Source organism: Scyliorhinus torazame, chromosome 16 (genome assembly GCF_047496885.1).
Source record: "Scyliorhinus torazame isolate Kashiwa2021f chromosome 16, sScyTor2.1, whole genome shotgun sequence".
NCBI lineage: Eukaryota > Metazoa > Chordata > Chondrichthyes > Carcharhiniformes > Scyliorhinidae > Scyliorhinus > Scyliorhinus torazame.
The window spans coordinates 60,743,715-60,771,397 of NC_092722.1; the positions used below are offsets into that span (position 1 = coordinate 60,743,715).

The following is a 27,683-nucleotide window of genomic DNA, read 5'->3' on the forward strand; positions in this document are numbered from 1 at the left end:
CGTGGCCGCTACCACTGGGCTCGTTGTGTACCTTGAGGTGGATGGGAGTGCTGCTGTGGCCAGGGCCTAGAGGGTCGTTCCTTTACAGGATGCCTCCTCAATTTGTACCCAATCTGTGTCAGGTTCTTGTACCCATCCCCTCACTCTTTCTGCCGTTGCTGCCCAGTGGTAATATTATAGATTCGGTAGAGCCAGGCCGCCTCTGACTTTCCCTCTTTGCAGTGTCGGTTTGGGAATTCTCAGGTTCTTGCCCCCCCGACAAACGCCATGATTAGACTGTCTATGTTTTGGAAAAAGGCCTTGGGGATGAAGATCGGGCTAGATCTAAACAGGAAGAGGAACCTTGGCAGTACGTTCATCTTGATCGTCTGCACTCTTCCCACCAGAGAGAGTGGGAGTGAGCCCCACCGTTGAAGGTCCTTTCTTACTTCCTCCACCAGGCTGGTCAGATTCCACTTGTGGATCTGTGTCCAGTCTCTGGCTATTTCGATTCCCAGGTAACGGAATCTGTTCTGGGCCATTTTGAACGGGAGCCCCTTCAGCTCCGTCCCTCCACCTTTTGGGTTCACTGGGAATGTCTCTCTTTTGCCCAGGTTATATTTGTAGCCCGAGAAGGTTCCAAACTCTTTCAGTATTTGCAGCATTACCATCAGTCCCTCCTGTGGCTTCGAGACATAGAGGAGCAGGTCATCTGCATAGAGTGAGACTCTGTGCTCTCTGTCTCCTCATGGATTCCCTTCCAGCTTTTTGTGTCCCGCAGGGCTATCGCCAGGGGTTCGAACAAGAGTGGGGACAGGGGGCAGCCCTGTCTTGTTCCTCTCTGTAGCTGGAATTATTCAGAGCTGGTGGTGTTAGTTCGGACACTCGCTTTGGGACGTTGTACAGGAGTCTCACCCAGGCGGTGAATCCCACACCTAGCCCAAACCGTTCCAGTATCTCGAGGAGTGAGCTCCATTCGACTTTTCTGCGTCCAGGGAGACGATCACCTCTGGTGTTCTCTCCGCAGAGGGAGTCATTATTACGTTCAGCAGCCGCCTAATGTTCGCTGTGAGCTGCCTACCCTTGACAAAGCCTGTTTGGTCCTCTGCGACCACCTCTGGTACACAGCCCTCCAGCCTTTTGGCCAGGACCTTTGTGAGTATTTTCGCATCCACGTTCAGCAGTGAAATGGGTCTGTATGATCCACATTCCGTCAGATCTTTATCTTTTTGGGGTATTAGTGAGATTGTGGCCTGCACTAGCGTTGGGGCAGAGTGCCCCCTGCCAGTGAGTCCGCGAACATGTCCCTTAGGTGTGGGGCCAGGACTGGTGCAAATTTTTTGTAGAAGTTCATCGGGAACCCGTCGGGTCCCGGTGCCTTCCCCGCCTGCATGGAGCTGATGCTCTCCATAATTTCTCCCAGGTCTATTGGTGCTTCCAGCTCCCCCCGTCTGTCTTCCCCCATCACTGGTAGTTCCAGTCTGTCTAGGAACTGTTTCATTCCCGCATCCCCGTCGGGGGGCTCGGAGGTGTACAGTCTCCGGTAGAAGTTCTCGAATGCCCTATTGACCTCCTTTGGCTCTGTTACCAGTCTGCCTCTGCTATCCTTAACCTGCACTATTTCCCTTGTGGCTGCCTGCTTTCTCAGCTGGTGAGCCAATAGTCGGCCAGCCGTGTCTCCATGTTCGTAGAACGTCCCCTGTGTCTGGCGGAGTCGGTACACTGCTTTTCTAGTGGAACGCAGGTTAAAGTCCATTTGCAGCTTTTTCCTCTCCGCCAGCAGCTCTACGGTCGGGGCCTTGGAGTATCTTCTATCAACTTCCAGGATGGAGTCCACTCGCTGTTGCCTGGCCACCCTCTCTTCCCTATCTCTACTTGCCTTGTAGGCTATGATCACTCCTCTGATCACGGCCTTCAGTGCCTCCCAAAACGTGGAGGGTGAGACCTCCCCGTTTTGGTTGTTACTAACGTAATCGCCTATGGCCTACGATATTTGTTGGCAAAAGACCTTGTTGGCCAGGAGGTCCGTGTCCAGCCTCCATGTGGGGCGCTGGGCCTGGCCTGTCTCTAACCTCATCCATATAATGTAGAGCGTGGTCGGAGATAACGATCACGGAGTCGTCTGTTCCCGTGAGCTCCGGAAGCACCGATTTCCCCACCGCAAATAAATCAATACGGGTGTATACCTTGTGCACCTGCGAAAAGAACGAGAACTCCTTTTCTCCCGGGTGCAAGACTCTCCATGGGTCCACCGCCCCCATCTGTTCCATGAAGGTCCCTAGCCATGCCAAACGTTTTCCCCGTTCTGGGGTTTGATCGGTCGGTTAGTGGGTCCAGCGCGCAGTTAAAGTCGTCCCCCATAATCAGTCTGTGTGTGTCAAGGTCGGGGATTTCTGTCATGGCCTTCTTTATGAATCCTGAGTCCCAGTTGGGAGTGTACACATTTACCAGTACGACAGGTGCACCTTCCAGGGCACCGCTGACATTGATGTACCTTCCCCCTGGGTCCGTAACTGTCTTGGTTCCCGTAAACCTTGTCTTTTTGCTGATTAATATTGCCAGCCCTCGTCCCGTAGCATGAGTTATACGTCTGGCCCACCCAGCCCTTCATTACCAGCAATCGGACCTTCTCCCTCAGGTGTGTCTCTTGTAGGTAGATTATGTCTGCTTTTAGGCTTCTTAGGTGGGCGAACACTCTGGATCTTTTTACTGGGCCGTTGAGTCTCCTTACATTCCAGGTAACATTTGAGGGGAAAGAGCTGTATTTTAATACCCCAGCGGCGGCTGGTGAGTTCGTTAGAGCGAACAAACTGGGGGAGGAGCACACGCAACCGCGATGAAAGACATGGGGATGGAAAAGGAAGGGAAAACCAGAACAAAGAGCAGAAGACAGACCACAAACAAGGACAATGGACTCATGAACTGTGCACATGTCTGTCATGCCTTGCGTGGGACTGTGCTGTCTTGTTTCAGAGCTTGTCTCCTCTCTCAATGCAATGGGGGGGGAGAGAGTGAGGGAAATGAGGGTGAGGAAAGCAAACAGGAGGGAGAGACAAGGGCCAGCAGGAGAAAGGTTAAACCGGGCCAGAACTGGGCGAATACTGGGAGGAGGGCCGCCGTACTAGCGAGGAGGGCCAGGTATCCTGGTGGGGGGTTTCTGACCCCCCGGTCCTGTTGGATCACCCATACTTACCTGGTGGGCGCGCCCCTACATTCCGGGGTTTCCATTTGCTAGGGGGCCGTCCAAAATGGCCAGGGTCACTGCTCTCACCATGGGGTCGGGCCCCAGCGCTCAGGGGCTTCCCTTTGCCCAGGGGGCACCCAATGTGGCCACCAGCTGTGTGTACGCCACATGGGTGTGCCCTTGCGCTCCGGGGTCTCCCTCCGCCCTGATGCCCGCTCGAGTGGCTGTTTGCGGCGCCCTCTTGGTTCCTCGCCCTGCTCCATGCCCGCCGAGGCCTATGCCTGTACTGCTTCACTATCTCACCCTTCTCTTTGCTTCTGTTCTGTTCTGCGTTTTCCCCCAGACTCCTCTCTTCCCCCCCCCCCCCCCCCCCCCCAAAAGCCCCTGTCCTCTTCTGCCCCCCTCCCCTCCTTGTGCCAGGCGCTCCCCCTCCCCTGAGAGGGGCGCCGCGGCCCTCCTTCCTTCCTGCCCGCCCGTGCTGGCCCTCCTCGCTAGTACGGCGGCCCTCCCCCCAGTATTCACCCAGTTCTGGCCCTGTTGAACCTTTCTCCGACTGGCCCTTGTCTCGCCCTCCTGTTTGCTTTCCTCATCCTCATTTCCCTCACTCCTTTTCTCCCGGGTGCAAGACTCTCCATGGGTCCCCCCACCCCCCCGTCCCCCCCCATTGCATTGAGAGAGGCGACAAGCTCAAACAAGACAGCACAGTCCTGCGCAAAGCATAACAGACATGTGCACAGTTCATGAGTCCATTGTCCTTGTTTGCGGTCTGTCTTCCCTTCCTTTTCCATCCCCATGTCTTTCATCACGGTTGCTGTGCTCCTCCCCCAGTTTGTTCACTCTAACAAACTCATCAGCCGCCGCTGGGGTGTTAAAATACAGTTCTTTCCCCTCAAATGTTACCCAGAGTTTGGGCGGGAATAACACTCCAAATTTTACCTTGCTTTTATGCAGTGCTGATTTCGCTTTGTTGAATTCAGCCGTTTTTTTGGCTAGGTCCGCCCCAATGTCCTGATACACCCTTATGGTCTTCCCTTCCCACATGCTCTGTTTCGTTTGCCGGGCCCACTTTAGGATTCTCTCCCGGTCTTGGAACTGGTGCAGCTTCGCAATAATTGCTCTGGGCTATTACCTGGCTTTGGGCTTGGGCCGGAGCGACCTGTGCACCCTGTTTATTTCTGGCGGGTTTGGGAATACCTCCTTTCCCACAAGCTTGCCTATCATTTGGGCGATATAGCCTTTTGGGTCACTGCCCTCTATCCCCTCTGGCAGACCCACTATTTTAATGTTCTGCCGTCTGGACCTATTTTCCTGGTCCTCCACTTTCCCTCTTAGGCTCCCCTGGGCTGTTACTAACCTTTTGACCTCTGCTTCTAGGGTTGTAGCTCTGGTCCGAGACGGCCCTCTCCAACTCCAGAATCGTTTTTTTCTGCGCCTTCACTTCCCTTTCCAGGCCTTCGATGGTCTGCTGCATTTTGTGCGTCGTTTCCTTCATCATTGCTTGGAGCTCCGCCCAGTGCGCCTCCTTTATGCTGGTCGCTGCGTCTTGCTCACGCTCCGCTGCTTGGTCCGCCATCGTTTTCCCTTTCAGGCTCGCCTGTACCTCCGTCTCGTCTTGTGGGGCCGCCTGCCTGCGCGACCGCCGCTCATGCGCCTTACCCTCGCTGCTGCCGCCGCTTGCGTCTTAATGTCCCTTCACCTTGGTGGTTTTCTTTCCTCCAGCCATCTGTCTGTCTCTCTTGCTTTCCCAGCTGCTGTTACCCTGGGGTTGTCTTACTTCCCCCACTCCTCTGCTCTCGCTGGGTCTGCCTTGGATTCGGGTTTCCCTTTTTTTTTTTTTTTTTTGTTGGGTTGGGGGGGTTTGCGGTTGGTTACCTTCCTTTCTTTCTTTCCTTATCTCTTTATTTATTTATTTACTTTTATTTTTTTCCCCTTCTCTTTTTTTCCCTTCCTTTTCACTGGGTCCATTGGGTTTGGGGGAGAAGTTTCCTGGTGCGGACTGGAGTCCCTCTTTGTCTCGCCGCTCACCACGTGGTCACTGGCGGTCTGTTTGGGGGGCGGGTGTCCCCTCTCTCTCTCTCTCTCTATCTCTCTCTCTCTATCTCTCTCACATCCTGCTCGTTGGCCCTGCTGGAGTCTCTGGCTTCGCGGTCCGGGCAGCCGCTGCTCTTCTGCCACCAATGTTCTGCTGTGTGGGGGTGGCTCGGTCGGACTGGCTCGCAGGCTTGCGCTCTTAGGCGCTAGTTCTGTTCGGGGGCGTGACTCTCCTCGGCCGTTTGAGTTTCCGGCTCCAGTTCCTCACGCTCCTTTTAAAAAAAAAAAAAATATTCGGGGGGACGCTGCGTGTGTTCTTTCTTTTCACAAGAATAAAAATACTCCCGGGACTAAACAAATAAAAGAAAAAACCCTGAAAGTTTAATCCTTTAGCGGGAGCTGCCCCGTCTTCCCCCTACAGAGCTCTACCGGAAGTCAGATTTTAATCTATATGTCGTTTGGTCGAACCAGGTGGGTCAGGGCAGCCGTGAGGGGGAGTTCATAGAATATATCCACGCTAGTTTTCTCGAACAGTATGTAATGGAACCAACGAGGGAGCAAGCTATCCAAGATCTGGTCCTGTGCAATGAGACAGGAATAATTAATGATCTCATAGTTAGGGATCCTTTCGGAAGGAGCGATCATAGTATGGTTGAACCTAAAATACAAATGGAGTGTGAGAAGTTAAAATTCAATACCAATGTCTGGTGCTTAAACAAAGGAGACTACAATGGGATGAGGGAGGAGTTGGCAAGGGTAGATTGGGAGCAAAGACTTTGTGGTGCGACAATTAAGGAACAGTGGAGGACTTTCAAAGAGATTTTTCACAGTGCTCAGAAAAGGTATACACCAGTTAAAAAGGAAGGACTGTAGGAAAAAGGATAATCAGCCATGGATGTGAGGAAACAAAGGAGATTGTCAAATTGAAAGAAAAGGCATACAAAGTGGCAAAGATTAGTGGGGAGCTAGAGGATTGGGAAATCTTTTAACGGTCAACAGAAAGCCATGAAAAAGCAATAAAGAGAAGTAAGATAGTTTATGAGAGTAAACTAGCTCAAAATATAAAAACAGAAAGCAAAGGTTTCCACAAATATATAAAACAAAAAAAAGTAGCTAAGGTAAACATTGGTCCTTTAGAGGATGAGAAGGGGGATTTAATAATGAGAAATGAGGAAATGGCTGAGGCATTGAACAGGTATTTTGTGTCGGGCTTCACAGTGGAAGACACAAATAGCATGCCAAAAACTGTTGGCAAGGAGGCTATGGCAGGTGAGGACCTAGAAACGATCATTGTCACTAAGGAGGTAGTGTTGGGCAAGCTAATAGGGCTAAAGGTAGACAAGTCTCCTGTCCCTGATAGAATGCATCCCTGGGTACTAAAAGAGGTGGCGGGGGAAATAACAAATGCGCTCGTGGTAATTTACCAAAATTCGCTGGACTCTGAGGCGGTTCCGGCAGATTGGGAAAACAGCAAATGTGACGCCACTGTTTAAAAAAGAAGGCACATAATAGGCGGGTAACTATAGGCCGGTTAGCTTAATTTCTGTAGTAGGGAAAATGCTTGAATCTATCATTAAGGATGAAATAGTGAGACATCTGGATAGAAATTGTCCCATTGGGCAGATGCAGCATGAGTTCATGAAAGGCAGGTCATGTTTGACTAATTTAGTGGAATTCTTTGAGAACATAACAAGCGAGGTGGACAATGGGGAACCGGTGAATGTGGTGTATCTTGATTTCCAGAGGCATTTGACAAGGTGCTGTACAAAAGGCTGCTGCATAAGATAAAGGTGCATGGAGTTAAGGATAATATATTAGCATGGATAGAGGATTGGTTAACTGACAGAAAGCAAAGAGTGGGGTTAAATGGGTGTTTTTCTGGTCCGCAATTGTTCACAATTTACATAGATGATCTGGAGTTGGGGACCAAGTGCAATGTGTTTAAGTTCGCAGATGACATTAAGTTGAGTGGTAGAGCCAAGTGTGCAGAGGACACTGAAAGTCTGCAGACTGATACAGATAGTTTAAGTGAGTGGACAAGGGTCTGGAGTTCAACGTTGATAAATGTGAGGTCATCCATTTTGGTAGAAATAAAAACAAAATAAACTATTATTTAAATGGTAATAAATTACAGCACGCTGCTGTGCAGAGGGACCTGGGTGTCCTTGCGCATGAATTGTAAAAAGTTGGTTTGCAGGTGTAGCAAGTAATTGAGAAGCCAAATGGAATTTTGTCCTTCATTGCTGGAGGGATGGAGTTTAAAAGCAGGGAGGTTATGTTGCAGCTAATAGGATGCTTGTGAGGCCACACCTGGAGTATTGTGTACAGTTTTGGTCTCCTTACTTGAAAAAGGATGTACTGGCACTAGAAGGGTTGCAAAGGAGATTCACTAGGTTGATTCCGGAGTTGAGAGGATTAGCTTATAAAGAACATAAGAACTAGGAGCAAGAGTAGGCCATCTGGCCCTTCGAGCCTGCTCCGCCATTCAATGAGATCATGGCTGTTTTTTTTGTGGACTCAAAACCACTTTACTGCCCGAACACCATAACCCTTTATTCTTCTATCTATCTTTATCTTGAAAACATTTAATGAAGGAGCCTCAACTGCTTCACTGGGCAGGGAATTCCATAAATTCACAACCCTTTGGGTGAAGAAGTTCCTCCTAAGCTTAGTCCTAAATCTACTTCCCCTTATTTTGAGGCTATGCCCCCTAGTTCTGCTTTTACCCGCCAGTGGAAACAACCTGCCCGCATCTATCCTATCTATTCCCTTCATAATTTTATATGTTTCTATAAGATTCCCCCCGCATCCTTCTAAATTCCAACGAGTACAGTCTCAGTCTACTCAACCTCTCCTCGTAATCCAACCCGCTCAACTCTGGGATTAACCTAGTGAATCTCCTCGGTACACCCTCCAGTCCTTTCTCAGTTATGGAGACCAAAACTGAACACAATACTCCAGCTGTGGCCTCACTAACACTGTATATAGTTGCAGCATAACCTCCCTAGACTTAAACTCCATCCCTCTAACAATGAAGGACAAAACTCCATTTGCCGCCTTAATCACCAGTTGCACCTGTGAACTAACTTTTTGTGACTCATGCACTAGGACACCCAGGTCCTTCTGCACAGCAGCATGTTTTCATATTTTATCATTTAAATAATAATCCCTTTTGCTGTTATTCCTACCAAAATGGATAACCTCACATTTGTCAACATTGTATTCCATCTGCCATACCCTAGCCCATTCACTTAAACTATCCAAATCTCTCTGTAGACTTCCAGTACCCTCTGCACCTTTTGCTTTACCACTCATCTTAGTGTCGTCTGCAAACTTAGACACATTGCACTTGGTCCCCAACTCCAAATCATCTATGTAAATTGTGAACAATTGTGGGCCCTACACTGATCCCTGAGGGACACCACTAGTTACTGATTGCCAACCAGAGAAACACCCATTAATCCCCGCTCTTTGCTTTCTATTAATTAGCCAATTCTCTATCCATGCTACTACTTTACCATTAATGCCATGCATCATTATCGTATGCAGCAACCTTTTGTGTGGCACCTTGTCAAAAGCTTTCTGAAAATCCAGATATACCACATCCATTGGCTCCTCGTTGTCTACTGCACTGGTAACGTCCTCACAAAATTTAACTAAATTAGCTAGGAAAGACCTGCCCTTTACGAACCTGTACTGCGTCTGTCCAATGGGGCAATTTCCATCCAGATGCCTTGCTATTTCTTCCTTGATGTTAGATTCCAGCATCTTCCCTACCACCAAAGTTAAGCTAACTGGCCTATAATTACCCGCTTTCTGCCTACCTCCTTTTTTTAAACAGCGGTGTCACGTTTGCTAATTTCCCAATCCGCCGGGACCACCCAGAGTCTAGTGAATTTTGGTAAATTATCACTAGTGCATTTGCAATTTCCCTAGCCATCTCTTTTAGTACCCTGGGATGCATTCCATCAGGGCCAGGAGACTTGTCTACCTTTAGCCCCCTTAGCTTGCCCATCACTACCTCCTTAGTGATAACAATCGTCTCAAGGTCCTCGCCTGGCAAAGCCTCATTTCCATCAGTCACTGGCATGTTATTTGTGTCTTCCACTGTGAAGACCGAACCAAAAAACCTGCTCAGTTCCTCAGCCATTTCCTCATCTCCCATTATTAAATCTCCCTTCTCATCCTCTAAATGACCCTCTTTTTTGTTTTATATATTTGTAGAAACTTTTACTATCTTTTTATATTCTGAGCCAGTTTACTCTCATAATCTATTTCACCCGCCAGTGGAACCAACCTCCCCGCATCTATCCTATCTATTCCCTTCATAATTTTATATGTTTCTATAAGATCCCCCCGCATCCTTCTAAATTCCAACAAGTATAGTCCCAGTCTACTCAACCTCTCCTCGTAATCCAACCCCCTCAACTCTGGGATTAACCTAGTGAATCTCCTATGCACACCCTCCAACACCTGTACGTCCAGGTAAGGAGACTATGAGGAGAAACTAAGGAGACTGAGACTATACTCATTGGAATTTCAAAGAATGAGGGGGATCTTCTAGAAACATATAAAATTATGAAGGGATTAGATAGGATAGAAGCAGGGAGGGTGTTTCCACTGGCGGGTGAAACTACAACTAGGAGGCAGAGCCTCAAAATAAGGGAGAGCAGATTTAGAACTGAATTGAGGATGAACTTCTTCGCCCAAAGGGTCGTGAATCTGTGGAATTCCCTGCCCAGTGAAGCCGTCGAGGCTACCTCGTTAAATGTTTTTAAGGCAAAGATAGATAGATTTTTGAACAGTAAAGGAATAAAAGGTTACGATGAGTGGGCGGGCAAGTAGAGCTGAGTCCACAAAAAATCAGCCATGATCTTATTGAATGCGGAGCGGGCCAGGTGGCCTACTCCTGCTCCTAGTTCTTATCTTATAAACATGACTGGATAAATACGTGAGGTAAAACTTAATGCTTCCAGAGTAAGGATCTGAGAAATGTGAATTGACATTTTGTCCCAGGATGTGTAGGATGACCCAGGATGACTCCTATATCTGCTACCCAGGGGCATCTGACACTTGAGGATTTTGAGTTGTCAAGGGTCAAAAAAATCACTCTGTTTGTAATTTAGCCAGATAAATTGTAATTTAGCCAGGTGAGGTTTAATAATTCATTATTCTTTTCAACAGGAGACTTATGCACATCCGAAACTGAAAGAAGGCTCGTGTCTCTTGAAACGTGGCATCGACTAAAGGCTTATTTCCCAAAATCCCCTGAGTTTCCGCATTATCACTCGCCTTGTGTACAGTGTCAGGTAATGGCATAGCCGATTTTAAAAATATATAAATCAACTTCTATTTGATTATTATAAATAGTATTGGTTTGTTTCATGCATAGTGTGATAGATGGTTCCTTCTAAGAGGACAACGCAATTAATCAGTCATGTTAGACAGCAAGTCAAAAATGGTAAAGTCTTTTCTATACCTTTGTTTTCAAGTCCTTCATCTTTCCTATTCAGCATAACCTCTCAATTCTGGCAACATTTTTGTAAATTTGATTGCACCTTCTGCAGTGCCTCTATACCCTTTTCATTATGTAGAAACGAGAATCACGCCCACTGCCCAGAGCATGGCCTAACCAAGGGTTGTGCCCACTTCCCAGAGCATGGTCTAACCAAAGGTTTATACATGTTTTAAAAAAAATATTTCTTTATTCTCCTTTTTCACATTTTCTCCCAAATTTACACCCACCAACAATAAACAATAATCAGTAACAAATATGTCAATCCCCACATCAACAACACCGATCCCATCCTCCCACCAAACCCAAAACATTCGCCCACATGTTCACATAACCAACTAACAAAAAGGGATCAGGAATCACCCATGGCCGCCATTAACACCCATCGTCCCCCTCCCCCTCAACCCTCCCACCACCGCCCCCCCCAACTAATGTTCGATGTTATTCAGTTCTTGAAAGTGCATAATGAATAATGCCCATGAATTGTAGAACCCCTCCATCCTTTCCCTCAGTTCAAACTTAACCTTCTCAAGAGTCAAGAATTCCAACAGATCCCCCCCGCCACGTCAGGGCACAGGGTGGAGAGGCTGCACTCCAACCCATCAGGATCCGCCTTCAGGCGATCAACGAGGCGAAGGCTACGACATCTGCCTCCGCACCCGTTTCCAACCCTGGCTGGTCCGACTCCCCGAATATGGCCTCCCGGGGGCCCGGGTCCAGTTTCACGTGCACTACTTTAGAAATTACCCTAAAAACCTCCTTCCGGTAATCCTCTAGCTTTGGACAGGATCAAAACATATGAAAGTGATTAGCGGGACCCCCCCCCCCTGCAACGTTCACACACACCTTCTACTCTTCAAAGAATCGGCTCAACCTCGCCCTCGTGAGGGGTTTACACATGTTTAATGCATTTTTTCTGCTTTTTAATTCCATCCCACTTATAATGAACCGTGGGGTTTTATTTGCTTTTTAATGATCATATTAACACGTGTAGCTACTTTGTGATTTGTGTGTTTGTATCCCTCGATTGCTTTGCTACTCTTGTTGCACCTGTATCCTGACCTTTTGTGATTCATGCACTAGGGTATCATGCACTCCCAACTCTTTTAAATAATATGCTTTCTTAATTCTTCCTGCCAAAATTGACAATTTTACACTTTCTCACATTATACTCATTATCCAGATCTTTGCCCATTCATTTGACCTGTCTATCCTTTTGTAGCATCCTTATGTTCTCTTCACAACTTGCCGCCTTACCTAACTGTGGGAACTCTTGTTTTACCTTCTAATAAGACTCGATTGTCCGGTTGATTAAAGGTGTCAGAAATACAACTTTATTGCTAATTATTCATTTTATACACTTGCATACGAACTAAATCAAAAGTTAGAAGCAAAATATCAAGCAATACATGAGTTGGTCAAACACATGGCAAAGGAAATCATTAAACATAAAAGCATAAAGAAATCCCTTTTTTAAAAAAAAACAAATGGGATGATTCATGAATCCAGGAAGGCAGGAATTCAGGGGGTGACTTTGAAATCCTTAGCGATGGTCTAATCCCTCATGTACTCTCATTGGTTTCTAATTCTCAGCTCAGACCTCCTGATTTGTTCAAATAGATGTCTGTTACTTAGAGGGTGATTTATTAATTAAACATTGGGCAATACTTAAGATTTACTGGTGTCCATCAAAGTTAATTCAGTGTCTACGTGCACAGCCTCATGAAAATAGGCTTCTCCTGCCACTGCTGGCTATAAACCTTGCTGTAACTAATTAGTTGATACATTCTTAATGCTAAATGCACTGAAATACAATAGTCTATTCATTGTATGAAACATTCACTGAAACAATGTCTACGTTTTCACAGGACACTAAGAGTTCAGTTGATTCATTATCTCAAACAATGACTCTAGTTTCACAGTCAAGCATCTTCAAAAATTTCACTCTTTAGCTATGCATTGAATTAGCACCTAAACCATGAATCAATCAATTAATCAATAATCTATTGCTATCCTTGTGTCATTAGCAAATTTAGCAACCGCATCTTCAGTTCCTTAATACAATTCATTTATATGAATTGTAAAAAGTTGGGCCCTCAGAACTGATCCCTGTGGCACACCATTCGTCACATCCTGTCAACCAGAAAAAGACCCATTTATGCCAATTAATAATGGAAAATAAGGAAATGGAAGATATTTTGCTTTGGTCTTCACTACAGAGGATACAAGAAACATCCCAGAAATAGCTTCAGGAAATGGACAAGAAGGAGGAACTCAAGAAAAATAACAGTCACTAGGGATGTGGTACTGAGCAAATGGTTGAAACTGCAGGTTGACCAGTTGCCAGGTCCAATGGACTTTATCCTAGGGTATGTTTCCTGTTAACTAGCCAATTTTCTATTTATGCCAATATGTCCCCCTATATGACCATGAGCTTTTATTTTCTGTAATAGCCTTTGATGTGGCTTCTTATCAAATGCCTTCTGGAAATCTAAGTATAATACATCCACCAGTTCTCCTTTATCCACAGCATATGTGATTCCTTCAAAAACTCCTAATAAATTGGTTAAACATGATTTCCCTTTCACAAAGCCTTGCTGACTCTGCCTGATTGTCTTGAATGCTTCTAAATGCCCTGCAGTAATGTATTTAATAATAATTTCTAACACTTTCCTTATCACAGATGTTCGGCTAACTGGCCTGTAGTTTCCTGCTTTCTCTCTCCCTTTTTGAAATAGGAGCTACAGTAACTATTTTCCAATCTAATGGAACCTTACCTGAATCAAGGGAATTTTGGAAAATTAAAGCTAACTGTCTCACTAGACACTTCTTTAAAACCCTAGCATTGAGTCCATCAGGATCCAGGAACTTGTCAGCCTGCAGTTCCAACAATTTGCTCAGTACCACATCCCTAGTGATTGTAAATATCTTGAGTTCCTCCCCTCCCCTCCATTTCCTGAAGCTATTTCTGGGATGTTACTTGTATCCTCTAAAATATCTCCCATCTTCTTATTTTCCATTAATTCCCCAGGTTCACTTCTATAGGACCAACACTCGCTTTGTTACCTCTTTAAATTATCGATAGAACCTCTTACCATCTGATAGGGCTGGTTTAGCTCAGTGGACTGGACAGCTGGTTTGTAATGCAGCAGCGCAGGTTCAATTCCTGCACCAGCTTACCCAAACAGGCGACTAGGGGCTTTTCACAGTAACTTCATGCTTGTGAGAATAAAAGATTGTTATTATTATATTTCTAGCCAGCTTTCTCTCGTGCTCTAATTTTTCCCTCTTAATCTTTTAGTCGTTCTTCGCTATTTTGTATATTCTGTCCAAACTTCTGATGATCTGCTACCTGACTTTGCATAATTATATGCTTTTTCTTTGTTTGATATTCTGTTTTTTAAAATATTTTTTAGTTTAACAGGGATGGTGGATCCACCTTTTGGAATTGTATCTATTCTGTGTATTATGAAATATCCCATTAAATGTCTGCCTGTGCATCTCTATTGACCTATCTCTTAACTTCATCTGCCAGTTCACTTTAGTTAGCTCTGCTTTCATGCCCTCATATTTCCCCTTATTTAAATTTGAAATACTAGTCTGAAACCCATTCCTCTCTCCCTCAAACTGAATGGGAAGGTCAATCATATTATGGTCACTGCTACCGAGGGTACCTTTACTGTGAGATCATTGCACATTACCAGGTCCCGTATAGCCTGCTCAGGTTGGCTCCAGAATGTGCTGTTTGACGAAACTAACCTAAAAATATTCTATGAATTCTTCATTAATACTACCTTTGGCAATCTGATTTGTCAGTCCATATGTAGATTAAAATCCCCCATGATTATTGCCGTATCTTTCTGATAAGCTTCCATTATTTCTTCTTTTATACCCTATCCTGTCTTCTGAGTTCTGTTAAGCGCCTCTACACCACTCCTACAATTGATTTTTTTGCAGGAAATGAAGTATAATTAAAGGTCACGGTTTTTGATCTTTTGGAATTACTTGTATATAATTTCAGACTATGCAATTAGACTTTTACAGGGTAGGAATCGTCCATTTGGCTTGTGGTGCCTGTGCTAACTTTTCGAATTTTATCCAATTATTGCCAGTTTCCTGCTCTTCTCTCAGAGCTCTGAAGAAGTTTCCTTTTCAAGAATATATCAAATTCCCTTTTGAAGTGACTGCTAAATCTGCTTCTGCCAGCCCCTCAGGCTGTGCATTGCAGATCACCATAACTTGCCACATAAAATCTCATCTCCCTCCTGGTTGTTTTACTTGCTTTAGCAAAATTCCTCAAGGTTTTGAACAACTTGGTTAAATCATTTGTTTACCAAGCAGTATAAATTCAGCTTCTCCAGTCTCACCGCATGACTGAAACCCCTCACCCCCTTCTATCATTTTAGTAAATCTCCTATTTCATAAAATCTAAAGTGCAGACGGAGGCCATTTGACCCATCGAGTCTGCACGGCCCTTGGAAAGAGCACCCTACCTAACCCCACACCTCCACCCTAACCCCACACCTCCACCCTATCCCCACACCTCCACCCTATCCCCATAATCCCACCTAACTGTATTTGGACACTAAGGGCAATTTTGCACAGCCAATCCACCTAATCTGCACATCTTTGGTCTGTGGGAGGAAACCGGAGCACCCGGAGGAAACCCACGCAAACAAGGGGAGAACCTGCAGGCTCTGCACAGACAGTGACCCAAGCTGAGAATCGAACCTGGGACCCTGGAGCTGTGAAGCAACTGTGCTGACCACTGTGCTACTGTGCTGATCTTCTGCACCCTCTCCAAGGATTTGACACTAAGCTTTAAGAAGCATGTCCAGAATTAGACACAGTACTTAGCTGAAGAATAACTTCACATGTCTGACTGAACGCTTTTTGTTTTGTGGAGAAGGTATTAGAAAAGGAGGGTGAAGAGAACGAGACTCTGAGCAAGATGATGGCAAATGAGCAGAAATCAGCACTTCTATGCCTTTTTCAAGACAAGAACAGACCGCTGCTAATCAAATGGCCTGAGGTAAGAGGCTTGACAAGGCAATCCTACTTGTTAACTATTTAGTCATGAAAATAATCCAAAAAGTATATACCTCAATTACAATTGCTTAGCTGTGAGAGAAATGATTCATGCTAAACAGGTAACTGTTATTGTTTTTCCATGTAGCAGAAGTACTTGTCAGAGATTCTTATTGACTGTTCGAAGCATGGTCTATAGATAGAAGCAAGGCTATTTCACGTGCCAAAATTTACAAAGCACTCCTAATTTTTCCCAAGTACTTCACTGAATGAACTTGGTTAAAAGTGCAACGAATGGTGTTATCTGTTTATTTATTGCTGCCGATTTACACTCTGGACATCCCTCAAGCAGCATTGGGTTGAAGGATCAGTTTATCTGACATTAGGTGGCATGGGTTGAGGAAGGAATTTTGAGCTACTCTCCTTTTAGTTAATGCTGTTGCACCATTTGCCGTTCACTTGAGCTGGTATTGCCATCACCCAGTTAATGTTCCCCTATCACAATGCAACACTAATTGGGATGAGTGAGACAGATTGTCCTCAACGTTTTCAGCACATTTCAGCACACGGCAGTGAAAAACAGCAAGAAAATCTGTCCGTTTCTGCTCAATTTCCATCAGTAACATGTTTCCCCGAGTTCCTTCAAACCTTCCCACAATCTACCTTCAGATTCGCCACTGGCCACATTTGCATCTGTCAATGTGAACCAGCTCTAGCAGCTGGAGAATTTCCTAAGCTTTCACTGCTAATCCACTCTTGGGAAGTAAATTAGACTGAAATATGAATTGTTGGGATAATCTGATCAACGTGGATGTGCAACGTTGTATGTTAATAAATCTGGAGAATTTGAACACGGCTTTCCACAGCTCAAACACTTTTACAAATACCTGTGCTGCTTTTCACAGGCTCACCCACTAATATACTTTCAAATTCCACCATTGGTTTTTGGGATTTCACTGGAGTAGATACAGCATTCCCTATATCACGGAGGAGAAGCACTGATTGGGAACGAGGAGAGTTTGTCACCATTTTGAAGGAGAAGGCAGTATCAATCAGCGATCTGCTGCAGGAAGACCTCAAGCCGCAACTATCTGCCTGTACAACACTCTGCTGTGGCAGTTACCATCCCCCTAGCTTTAGTAGGGTCAGCATTATTTCATATTGCTATGGGGATCGCTATGATATCTGCCAGGCTACAATACAGATGTGCATTTGTTGGATCACTGGTGCCTTTTGTGGAGGGGCAAAGGGGGGATGCAATTCATCACTTTTGACATTACAGCAGGACAGCTGCGAGATGGGACAATTGTTTTATGAGAGTGGCACATGCCTCCACTAGACTGAGGGGGCTGTAAGGTGTTAAAGAGATGTTTTCACTGCCTGACAGGTCAGGAGCGAAACTGGGTTATGATCTGGAATAATTGGAGCCTATTGTATCCTTCACTTCCATTCAGGAAGTGCTGGACTTTGACCTGTTTGATGAGATGGTTGTTGTTCAGTTGGATGCAGAACTACATGGAGCAGACACTCATGGTGAGCACTCGTAGGAGTCCTCAGTGACTCCTGCAAGGGGCATCAGAAACCAAATAATTTCCGTACTCTTTCCTTCCAAAGGGCAGGCCATCTTTGCCATCATAGTCTGACATCTGTTAAGATCCCAGACCAGACCCCAAACATCTGTTAAGGATACTGGACAAGAACCCCCAAACATTTTTTTAAACTTTTAAAACTGAGGAAAGGATGCTTTGCTCCAGCAGTGATTCCACTGAACAATAGGTATCTTTATATTAAAATAAACTTTATCCGTAACACAGGATTAAACATATTAATGTCACTGAAAATGCAATTACTATTACAATTAACAGGTAAAGAATTCTTCAATGAAAGGGAACACTTTAACTTCTAACTGATACGTTCTCTGTCTCCAATTAAGCAAAGTCATTCACAGGTCAAGAGCCACTTATGTATAAAGTTAGCAAACGGAGGGATACTTGCTCTTCTCTGGATAGAGGTTTCTTGGAAAGACTGCTTGGAGAGAGAGAGAGAATCTTTATTGTCACAAATAGGCTTACATTGCAATGAAGTTACTGTGAAAAGACCCTAGCGAAGCCCTTTCAGACATCAGCTGCAAGTCTTGCTGTCCTTTGCAGACAGCTGGTTAACCTTTAAGGAGCAGCACGGTGGCGCAGTGGTTACCACTGCTGCCTCACGACACTGAGGACCCGGGTTTGATCCGGCTCCGGGTCACTGCCGTGTGGATTCTCCCCATGTCTGCATGGGTCTCATCCCACAACCCAAAGATGTGCAGGGTAGGTGAATTGGCCATGATAAATTGCTCCTTATTGGGAAAAAAAAAAGAATTGGGTACTCAAAATTTAAATTAAAAAAAAAAAAAAAAATCCTGACAGTCTTTGGTAAAATCTCCTGCTCAGCTTCAAACTCCTATCAAAAACTAAACTGCATGCTACAGACCTGGCTCCTTCCATTAATTACGTCGTCTTTACCCCACTCCGATCCCCTGGTCAGTTTACCTATGTCTCAGCACAGTGTCTCAAATTATCTACTCTCGAAGGTTCTTTCTATAAACAAAAGTCCACTAGACCTCTCTTTTTAAGTGCATACATGGTTCGAATGAGCGATAATCACGCTTTTATGACATCTTAATTGCACCTTTACCAGCCACAGAGTCTGGATCCTTAACCTGGATTCTTTATTAATATTACTGCAACAGATATATATATATATCCGAACTCCGGTTATTATAAACATCACTTTTTAAAATAAAATTTAGAGTACCCAATTCATTTTTTCCAATTAAGGGGCAATTTAGCATGGCCAATCCACCTAGCCTGTACATCTTTGGGTTGTGGGGGCGAAACCCACGCAAACACGGGGAGAATGTGCAAACTCCACACGGACAGTGACCCAGAGCCAGGATCGAACCTGTACATTTAATGTGCAGTCTATTACAAACATTACTAAATTTAAAGTCACCATAGTCCCAGAAGACCGTAGGCTGTTTTTCCCTTTGAGGTGAATCTGCTCAGCTGGCCTGGCTCCACATCACAACCCAACTATCTAGCCAACTGAGCTAAAACAGCCCCATTACTACAATAGATATAAAATAGAATATATATACCAATTTCTTACGTTCATCACACCTCCTCCCACTTGAAGGACATTCTCTCTAAATACTAGTCATCCTACAGCATAAATGTTTTTTTTTTACCCTTTGCCTCTAGGTGAATGTTTCTTTAATCATCACCCAAGTAAATAAGTTAGTACCGAATGCCTGAATCTTTTCCTGCATGGTTGGAACATTCATAAATAGCAAAGTGTCATGCTAATGTGCAGTCTATTTTGAGATGGCGATTGCGAAGTGACACATCATCCCTACTCTTTCCTAACTTTGGCACCCAGGGGAAGTACACTTCCATGTGCCAGAGACCCAATTCACGCAAAGTGATTGGTATTGGATATACAAATGCACAGCCTCAAGAAGTCCATGGATAAATCCCTGTACCTGCCAGTGGTGGGTGCAATATTTTTAAAGGTGCAACAATAGAGTGATTTACTTCAAGGCAATTCCATCTCGCCGCTTAGCCCAAAACTTTCACATCCAAAGGGTGATAGAGCTCAAACCCCTGTCTCTTAAATCCAGTGGTGAGAGTGCTACCGACTGGGCTTCTCCCTACATCTGAATATGAAGAGGAAAATTCAGGAGGAATGTTTCCCCTCTCTCCCTCTGCCCCCTATTCTTACCCCTGCCACCAAATCCTAATCCTAAACAGAATCTTTATACAAAATTTGCTGCTTGGCTATCTCTATATTGGTATCCAATCTAGTGTGAAATGCCAGCTTCCACCTTGGGTGCATTCTCCAGTAACTCCACTAAGATCCACCATTGAATTAGCTTCTGGTATGAGGAAACTCAGTGGGTATCTATAGGAGAGAATGATTATATCCCATCTCGTTCTCTTGCCTTGAATGAGGGAGAAGTCATTCTGCCCTGACTGCTTACCCAGATGGATGAAAATGGTATTATTTGAAGAACTGGGGAGTCATGTCTTGGCCAGTGTTTATCCTTCAAGCAACATAAAGCAGATTATCCAGTCATTATCAAATTAATATTTGTGGGATCGTGCTGTGGATCAATTGGCTGCCACATTTTCGACATTACAACAATGACCACATTTCAAAAATATTTCACTGACTGTAAAGTGCTTTGGGATGTCCTGAGGTTGGGAAAGATCCTTTCAGGCAAATGATAAGGTAGAATAGATAATTACTTTCTGTATGTGATCATCTCTAAACTATTCAGTACTAGGGGTGAGATTTAACTCACTGAAAACACATTCAGTTATCAGACTCTAGCCTTCAGCAATAAGGAATGGATAATTTGTTGAAGTAAAATAGAGCTCAGAAAAAAGGCTTGGAGAGATTTGTGAAGAATGATATTGACAGATCGGGTGGTACTGTTTGGGAAATAAGGGATTTAAGTCTGACTTAATTGAAAAGGTTGATCGATCCAGGCACGTTGCTCATAGTGGCATAGGATTCAAACATCATCAGTAGCACACATTTAAAAATTATTTTTGATTAAGACTCTGGTAATATTTCTATAGTGGGTGGCACAGTAGCATAGTGGTTAGCACTGTTGCTTCACAGCTTCAGGGTCCCAGGTTCGATTCCTGGCATGGGTCACTGTCTGTGTGGAGTCTGCACGTTCTCCCTGTGTCTGTGTGGGTTTCCTCCGGGTGCTCCGGTTTCCCCCCTCAAGTCCCGAAAGGCGTGCTGTTAGGTAATTTGGACATTCTAAATTCTCCATCAGTGTACCCGGATAGGTGCCAGAATGTGGCTACTAGGGCCTTTTCACAGTAACGTCATTGCAATGTTAATGTAAGCCTACTTGTGACAATAAAGATTATTATTATTATTGAACAAAGGATAATGAAAATAAATTACCAGGGCTGATTTTTAAATGTGTTGATGTAACTGGATGCACCTCTTCTGGAGTGGACGGTGGGGTGGGTGGGGTATGATAAGTCAGTGAGAGGCAGATAAATGGAGCTGACACCATACTAGGAGTTAGCAGCACTATGAAAAGGAGGCCTGGAGCTTGACAAAAATGGTGGGAGGGTAGAATGTGGGGATTGGCTCACTGATGGATTATTGCAAACAAAGCACAAAGGTCAGGAAAAATGGTGGAGAGGGCTGACAGCAAGTTGCTTGTTCCCAAGCTACCCAATACTGTTCTATTGGCAGCTTGGTGCACGAGCATCCTGCAGAGAGAGCTGGCTGTTGATTTTTCCTCTTGTGAAGAAGCACTGAATTCAGCTTGGCATCACGCACCAAGTGATCTGAGTTTTCATTAATATGGAGAACTGAGATAGCACCGTGTTCGACCGATAACAGCAAGCTTTCAAGGTAAGACCGAGATGTTGACTATAACATTTCGTAGTTGACGTATATTACCCTGAAAAACATTACAAATTGTAAAGTATGGCTGCTATGACTAAATGTTTTTTTTTTAAATAAGCCTAATTTCTCAGGCAGGTAACAACATAATAGAAAACTACTTTGGCTGACTTTGTTCCCTAATCATATAGGTTTTTATTTACAGTATCTTTATGTATATTTTCCAGGAGACTGAGGTTCTATACGTTGTTTCCCAATTTTTTGTTGAAGAATGGAAAAAGTTTATCAGGTGACATTTTGTTTTATTTTTATACAATTTCTCATTATTTAAATACACTTTGTTCAAAATCACAAGAGATTTTAAACTGACAGATGCATTTTTTTGTGAATGGGTGAGGAAAGAATTATGCCTCTTGGCTTCAAGTATAATACTTTGGCCTTACTTAGAAAGTGGCTTTCAGGGGGCAGCACAGTGGCGCAGTGGTCAGCACTGCTGCCTCATGGCGTCAAAGACCCGAGTTCAATCCAGGCCCCAGGTCACTGTCCGTGTGGAGTTTGCGTATTCTCCCCATGCCTGTGCATGGGTCTCATCCCCACAACCCAAAGATGGGGGGTAGGTAGATTGGCCACGCTAAATTGCCCTTTAATTGGAAAAAAATAATTGGGTACTCTAAATTTATTTTTTAAAAGTGGCTTTCTTCTGCATCAAATGCACTTATAAGTTGCAAACTCTGCCCGGAATGCTGCCTCTATGAATTTAGGGTCACATGGGAAATACAAGCACCACTGTATCCTGGTCTTTGATGAATGTTGGGCCTTATTCTAGGATAGCACCTTCGTACATTTTCTCTTAAGTTTTTGTAGTCGTTATTTTGATTAATGTACTTATTTTGAAAATCTTTCAACGTTGTTCTAAAGCGCTGAATTTGACAGTCACTGCTGCAGATTTCTAATTTTTTTATTTCAAGTATTTTTAGTCAAACTTTCCCCGGTCTGTTGGCCTTGATTTAATGATGCCAGTCAGATTCTAGACTTGTGCATGTTTCCCATCATCTCCCACCCAGTATTATATGATTGCTGCTGGAAAGCTGGTTGGCACTTCTGATGGAATGCCATAGTCAGATGCCCATAGTGGCACAGGCAGCTGCTGTCCCCATACTAACGAGGTCTCCTTTCAGTGATCCTACAAATTAGGCAGAGTTAATGTTAATGGCCACTGCTGAGCATGATCTTGGCATAAGTGCCAGGAATGTGGCCCCAATTGCTCAGTGTGTTCTAAATATGGTCTTGATCTACACACAACTTTACAGTAAGTTGCTTCAACTGGACCTCAAATGTGCACCTCAGTTCTTAATCAAATTTGTTAGTTTAATGGTTGTTAATTATTCAGAGAGTATAAAATCTTTGTTGAAAAGTCTGAAGTGAAACTATTTTAAATGTTTTCAGAAAAAAAAGTTTTTTAACCATTGTTGGAGTTTGTACTGTTAAATCCCGCACTATAACCTCCCGAGTGCCCCAATGATCTATCCTTGGCCCCCTTCTGTTTCCCATTTACATGCTACGTTTTGGCAATATCAGTCAAACATCGGGTCCTACACTTGCATTGAAGACACTCCGGTGCATATCTCTACAAACTCTCTTAATCCTCCATTCCTCTGATTTGTCACGTTTGTCTGTCCCAATGCCCAGTATTGGATGAGCAGAAATTTGCACCAGATAAATATTGGGAGAGTTGAAGCCGTTGCGTAGGTCCCAGCTGCAAACTTTATTCCCTTTCAACTGTTTCCATTCCTGACCGCTCTGAAGCGGGGTCATATGGCTCGCAACCTTGGTGTTGTATTTTATCACGAGACGTGCTTCCAACCACACACCTGCTCCATTTCCTAGACTTCTGTCTTCCCTCCTCATAACATTGCCTGACTTTGTCGATGTCTCAGCTCATCTGCTAAAAACTCTCATCCGTGCCTTTGTTATTTCCAGACTTGACTATTTCAGTGCTGTCCTGGCAGGCTTTCCATCTTCCACCAAACATACACTTTGCTGCCTGTATCTTGACTCACACCAAGCCCCATTCATGTTTTACCTGCGAGCTTGCTGCTCTCTACATTGTCTCCCAGTCTGATAGTGCTTTTATTTCAAAATCTTCATCCTTATTTTCAAATTCCTCTACAGCCTAGCCCCTTCCTGTCCCTCTAATCTCCTCGAGCCCTAGAAGCCTTTTGTATCCTGGACATTAATTTCTCCACTATTGGCGAAATGCTTTTCGCTGCTTCAGGCCCCGAACTCTGGAATTCACTTTTGGAAATATCTCTGTTTTAAATTGCTCTTCAATCAAGCTTTTGATCAAACTCCTGTCGCTCAAAGTAAAAAGATTCTCAAAATATCTGTCTTGTTAAGCACCTTGGGATGTTTTTCTACATTAAATTTCCTTTTTTCAGCACGTTGTTATTGCCCACCAAATTTTATGACCTAATACAAGAATTTCATACGGTTTGTGAGCAACTAAACGAAGGGAGGATGCTACACAAATACCCCAATCTTCAGTAATGGGTGAGCCCAGCACACCAATGTGAAAGACTAGGCTTTTTAAAAATCATTAATGGGATGTGGCCAGCATTGGCTTGGCCAGCATTTATTGCTCATCAGTGAGTGGCTTGCTAGTCCATCTCGGAGACCATTTAAGAGTCAACCACATTGCTATGGGTCTGGAGTCACATGTAAGCCAGACCAAGTAAAGATGGCAGTTTTTCTTCCCTGAAGGACATTAGTAAACCAGATGGGATTTTTAGACAATCGACAATGGTTTCATGGTCGATATTAGATTTTTAATTTCAGATTTTTATGGAATTCAAGTTTCACCATCTGCTGTGGTGGGATTCGAGCCCATACTCTGAATCTCTGAATTACTAGTCAAGTGACAATACCACTGTGTACCACTTCCCCTATGCTGAAGCATTTGCAACTGTTTTCTGCCCGAAGTGTCAAGTGTAGACCCTCTTCGACCTTTTCATGATATCCCTGACATCACAGATGCCAGTCCTCAGCCAGTTCCGTTCACTCCCCATGATATCAAATGGCTGAAGGCACTGAATACAGCAAAGACTATGTGCCCTGACAATATCCCTACTTGTCGTAATATAGTCTCTATCACTTGGGTCTCCTTTTTGATGCTCCATTTGAAAAGAGCTATGTTGAAGTTCCAGAACATGCCCCCTCTGTGCAGCAAGGGTGGAAAAGGCCTAAGTGACCAGTAAAGCACCAAAATGTTAATGGGGCATTGATGAACATTTCATTTGTATGTGGAAGTTGAGCGACCTTCAAAGAATAAAGAAGACAATATTTACTCTTTGAATAAGTTCATGTACATAATTAGTTAATTAACATGCAAGTACATTTGCAGCCAAGGTCAGCTGTCCACTATAGCACTGAAAGTTAGTTGATAATCAAATCCTGTCATCTAGTGTTTTGAGGGTTGTGCCAGAGGAACATTGCTGTTGGTAAGAACTGAGCAGCTTAGCTTCAGCTATTTGCTAGTTTTGGTTCAGCTAGACTGGTGCAGCAACAGATCTGGATTATTGGTGAAGCTACATTGGAAAAATGCAGCATCATCAAACTATATCGATGCACATAAGCTCTTTTTTTTTTAGATAAGGGGGTGCAAGGCAAGAAAATCACTTGAAGGTGGTGCAATCTGAACTGAGGTCTTAAAATAACATCTGCATTTTAATAATGTTCCAATTCAGAGAGGAAATAATTGAGTCAGAACAAAAAGCATTACTTCAATGTGGAACATGTTGCATTGTTATAAATCCCTCCCCTGTGCATTCATTTGATTCTGTTTGCTGAAGGAAGCCAACGAAATGCAGTCCGGTATCATCTGTGGGCAACAATGCACTTCTCTGTCCGCACGGAGGTCTCATGTTTACAGCAGATTCGATGACCAAAGAGGATTCAAAACAGTGAGTCTTATTCCATCGTTTTAACAATGTGCACATGCAGAGGCTTAAACATTTAATCCTTTTTAGGCAACTAAGTTATGGTTACAATATAGTTTTTATTTTCTTTGGAAACATGTTTCATTGAAAACTGAAATGAAAATCATGAGTAGTGTTTCCTCACTGGTTCAGTGTCTACATGCAAAACAAAAATCAGGTGGAGGAGGATCTGAAACAGACTGGAATATAAAGTGGAGCAAGTTGTGCTTCATTTGTACAGAGTCTTGTTCCGACTCCATCTGGAGTAACTGCATTTGGCTTTGGGCACTAGCTCTGGAAAAATCTGCTACCCTGTAATGCAGATTCACAGAATGATGCTGAGACTTAGAGGGTTGAATTAAGACAGGCTGCATGAATTTGGCTTGTATTTCCTTGACTAGAGAATTGAAGGGTTCCCCGATTGAGGTGCTTAAATGTTAGAAGGATTTGATATGACAGCTACAGGAATTGTTTATTGTAGGGCAATTGAGAACAAAGGGGCACAACAAAGTTCGAGCAAGACTGTTCAGTGAAATCGGGAAGTTTTTTTTCCCACATAAGGTAGTCGAAACCTGGAACCCTCTCCCAAAAGCCTGCGGATGTTATGGAGCAATAGGAGCTTCCAAAACGAATTGAATGATGAAACAGGCTTGAAGGGCTGAGTGGTCTAGTCCTGTTCCTCTGTTTCCAGAATCTGGAAATATTCGTCCACTCCAGACTTTTGTTTTGAGCTGCACTGGCAGGTATCCCAAATGTTTATTAGAAGTCTACCTTTATTGTTCAGTGTTATAATCCCCGTAGAGATCGATAACTTTAAAAAATATATTTTACCGACTTAAAAGACTTTTACTGTAACAACCAAACTAAAAGCAACAATGACTAAACCTTACTTAGTAGGCAACTAATATTAAAAGGTAACCTTTATTCATGTCTTAGCATGACCGATAACCCTACACTGCATATATATATATATATATATATATACACACAACAGTATGCCCCCCACAGGATTGCAGTCCTTACAGGACAAGTTCAAAGCTACTCTCAGCTTTCAATGGGCTTGCTTATTCCCGTTTTGCCAAGTCATAATTTCTGGTGACCATCAAAAGTCCTTTCCCTCAGTCTTCTGAGAAATTGCGAAGCAATATCCAGCGGCATGGCCCACCTGGATGATTTCTTCCCCCAGTCATACCAGGAGCAGTCTCTGAACTCTTAAATTCTTGCTGGTTCCCTCTGCTCGAGGACCAGCTGCCACCAGCATTCCGCCTGGAACAAACTCCCTCAAGTTGGTCTCGTAAGTGAGAAAGACAATTCTGCCAGAAACCTCAACAAGCTCTGGCTGCTGGGTCGAACGTGCTTTCCCAGTTGGCTTATGTGATAGGTGCTGAATTTAACAGTATTTTGATAATAGAGATCCTGCAATTCCTCAGAATGAATAATCAAAAATAATCTTAATGACAGGACAAAATCTTATCGACATAGGAAAAGGGACAATTTGTTTTTGGGATTTCAGGCCTTCGACAGCCTCATGACTTCCTAGAAGGGCAGTTTCTGTATATCTCACACCCTATCCCCATCCATTTCCTCCTAGTAACAAGGACCCTTCAGGTTTCTTGAGGCAGAAGCTTGCAACAATAAGTATTTCTAAAGTGTATCATTTCCACAGCAAATAGCAATTTGTCACTCCATATCTGAGACTTTATCTCATAGAAAAGGAATTGCTGTCTGAGTGGCATTCCTACAGATTGCTGGGTCAGGCTATCAATCTAAGGCTATAAGGATTTTTTTCTCTCATCTCAAGCAACAACAACTTTGAAGTAGTAACACTTTACAAGGTGGGGAATCAGTTGTTTCCTACTGATGGCAATGCCCCTGAAATGCTTACTAGTCTGAGCCAAACACGTGGGTTCCTCTCTATCTCAAGTATTTTATATGTTTTCAACCACATTTGACAGCGTAGGGTAATGGATTGTTCAGAATTGTGCTCCAAGCAGTTCTGGAGATGTAGACCATTTGGGAGGCCCACTTGTGTTTCTCCACTTTTTCTGTATACATGTCTTGTAATAAAGAATAAGGTAATAAAGAAAGCAAATGGAATGCTGGCATTTATAGCTAAAGGAATAGAGTATAACGGTGAGGAAGTGTTGTTGCAATGTTCAAGGCATTGGTGAGATCACACCTGGAGTATTGTGCACAGTTTTGGTCCCTTTATTTGAGGAAAGATGTAATGGCATTGGAGGCAGTTCAGAGGAGATTCACTAGGGTGATTCCAGAGATGAGGGGTTTGTCTTATGAAGAGAGGTTGAGCAGTTTAGGCCTATGCTCTCTAGAGTTTAGAAGAATGAGGATATATCAAATTGAGGCATATAAAATTATAAAAGGTATGGATAAAGTAGACGTGGAGCGGATGCTTTCTCTTTTGGGACATTCTGGAACAAGAGGTCATAGTCTCAGGATAAAGGGTAGCAAATTTAAAACCGAGATGAGGAGAAACTACTTCTCCCAAAGGGTTGTGAATCTGTGGAATTCGCTACCCCAGAGTGCGGAGAATGCT

The 27,683-nt window shown here is 43.9% G+C and overlaps 1 protein-coding gene across 4 annotated transcripts in view; it reads left to right on the top strand.

Annotated features, from left to right (window-relative positions):
* usp48 (ubiquitin specific peptidase 48) overlaps positions 1–27,683 on the top strand; it is a 198,459-nt gene that overhangs the window by 143,246 nt on the left and 27,530 nt on the right. For all 4 annotated transcript variants that reach the window (XM_072478568.1, XM_072478566.1, XM_072478565.1 and 1 more), the window contains 4 exons: positions 10,379–10,503; positions 15,619–15,741; positions 21,383–21,444; positions 25,004–25,114. In XM_072478568.1, the coding sequence (XP_072334669.1) occupies positions 10,379–10,503; positions 15,619–15,741; positions 21,383–21,444; positions 25,004–25,114 (421 nt within the window). The remainder of the gene's footprint in view (positions 1–10,378; positions 10,504–15,618; positions 15,742–21,382; positions 21,445–25,003; positions 25,115–27,683) is intronic.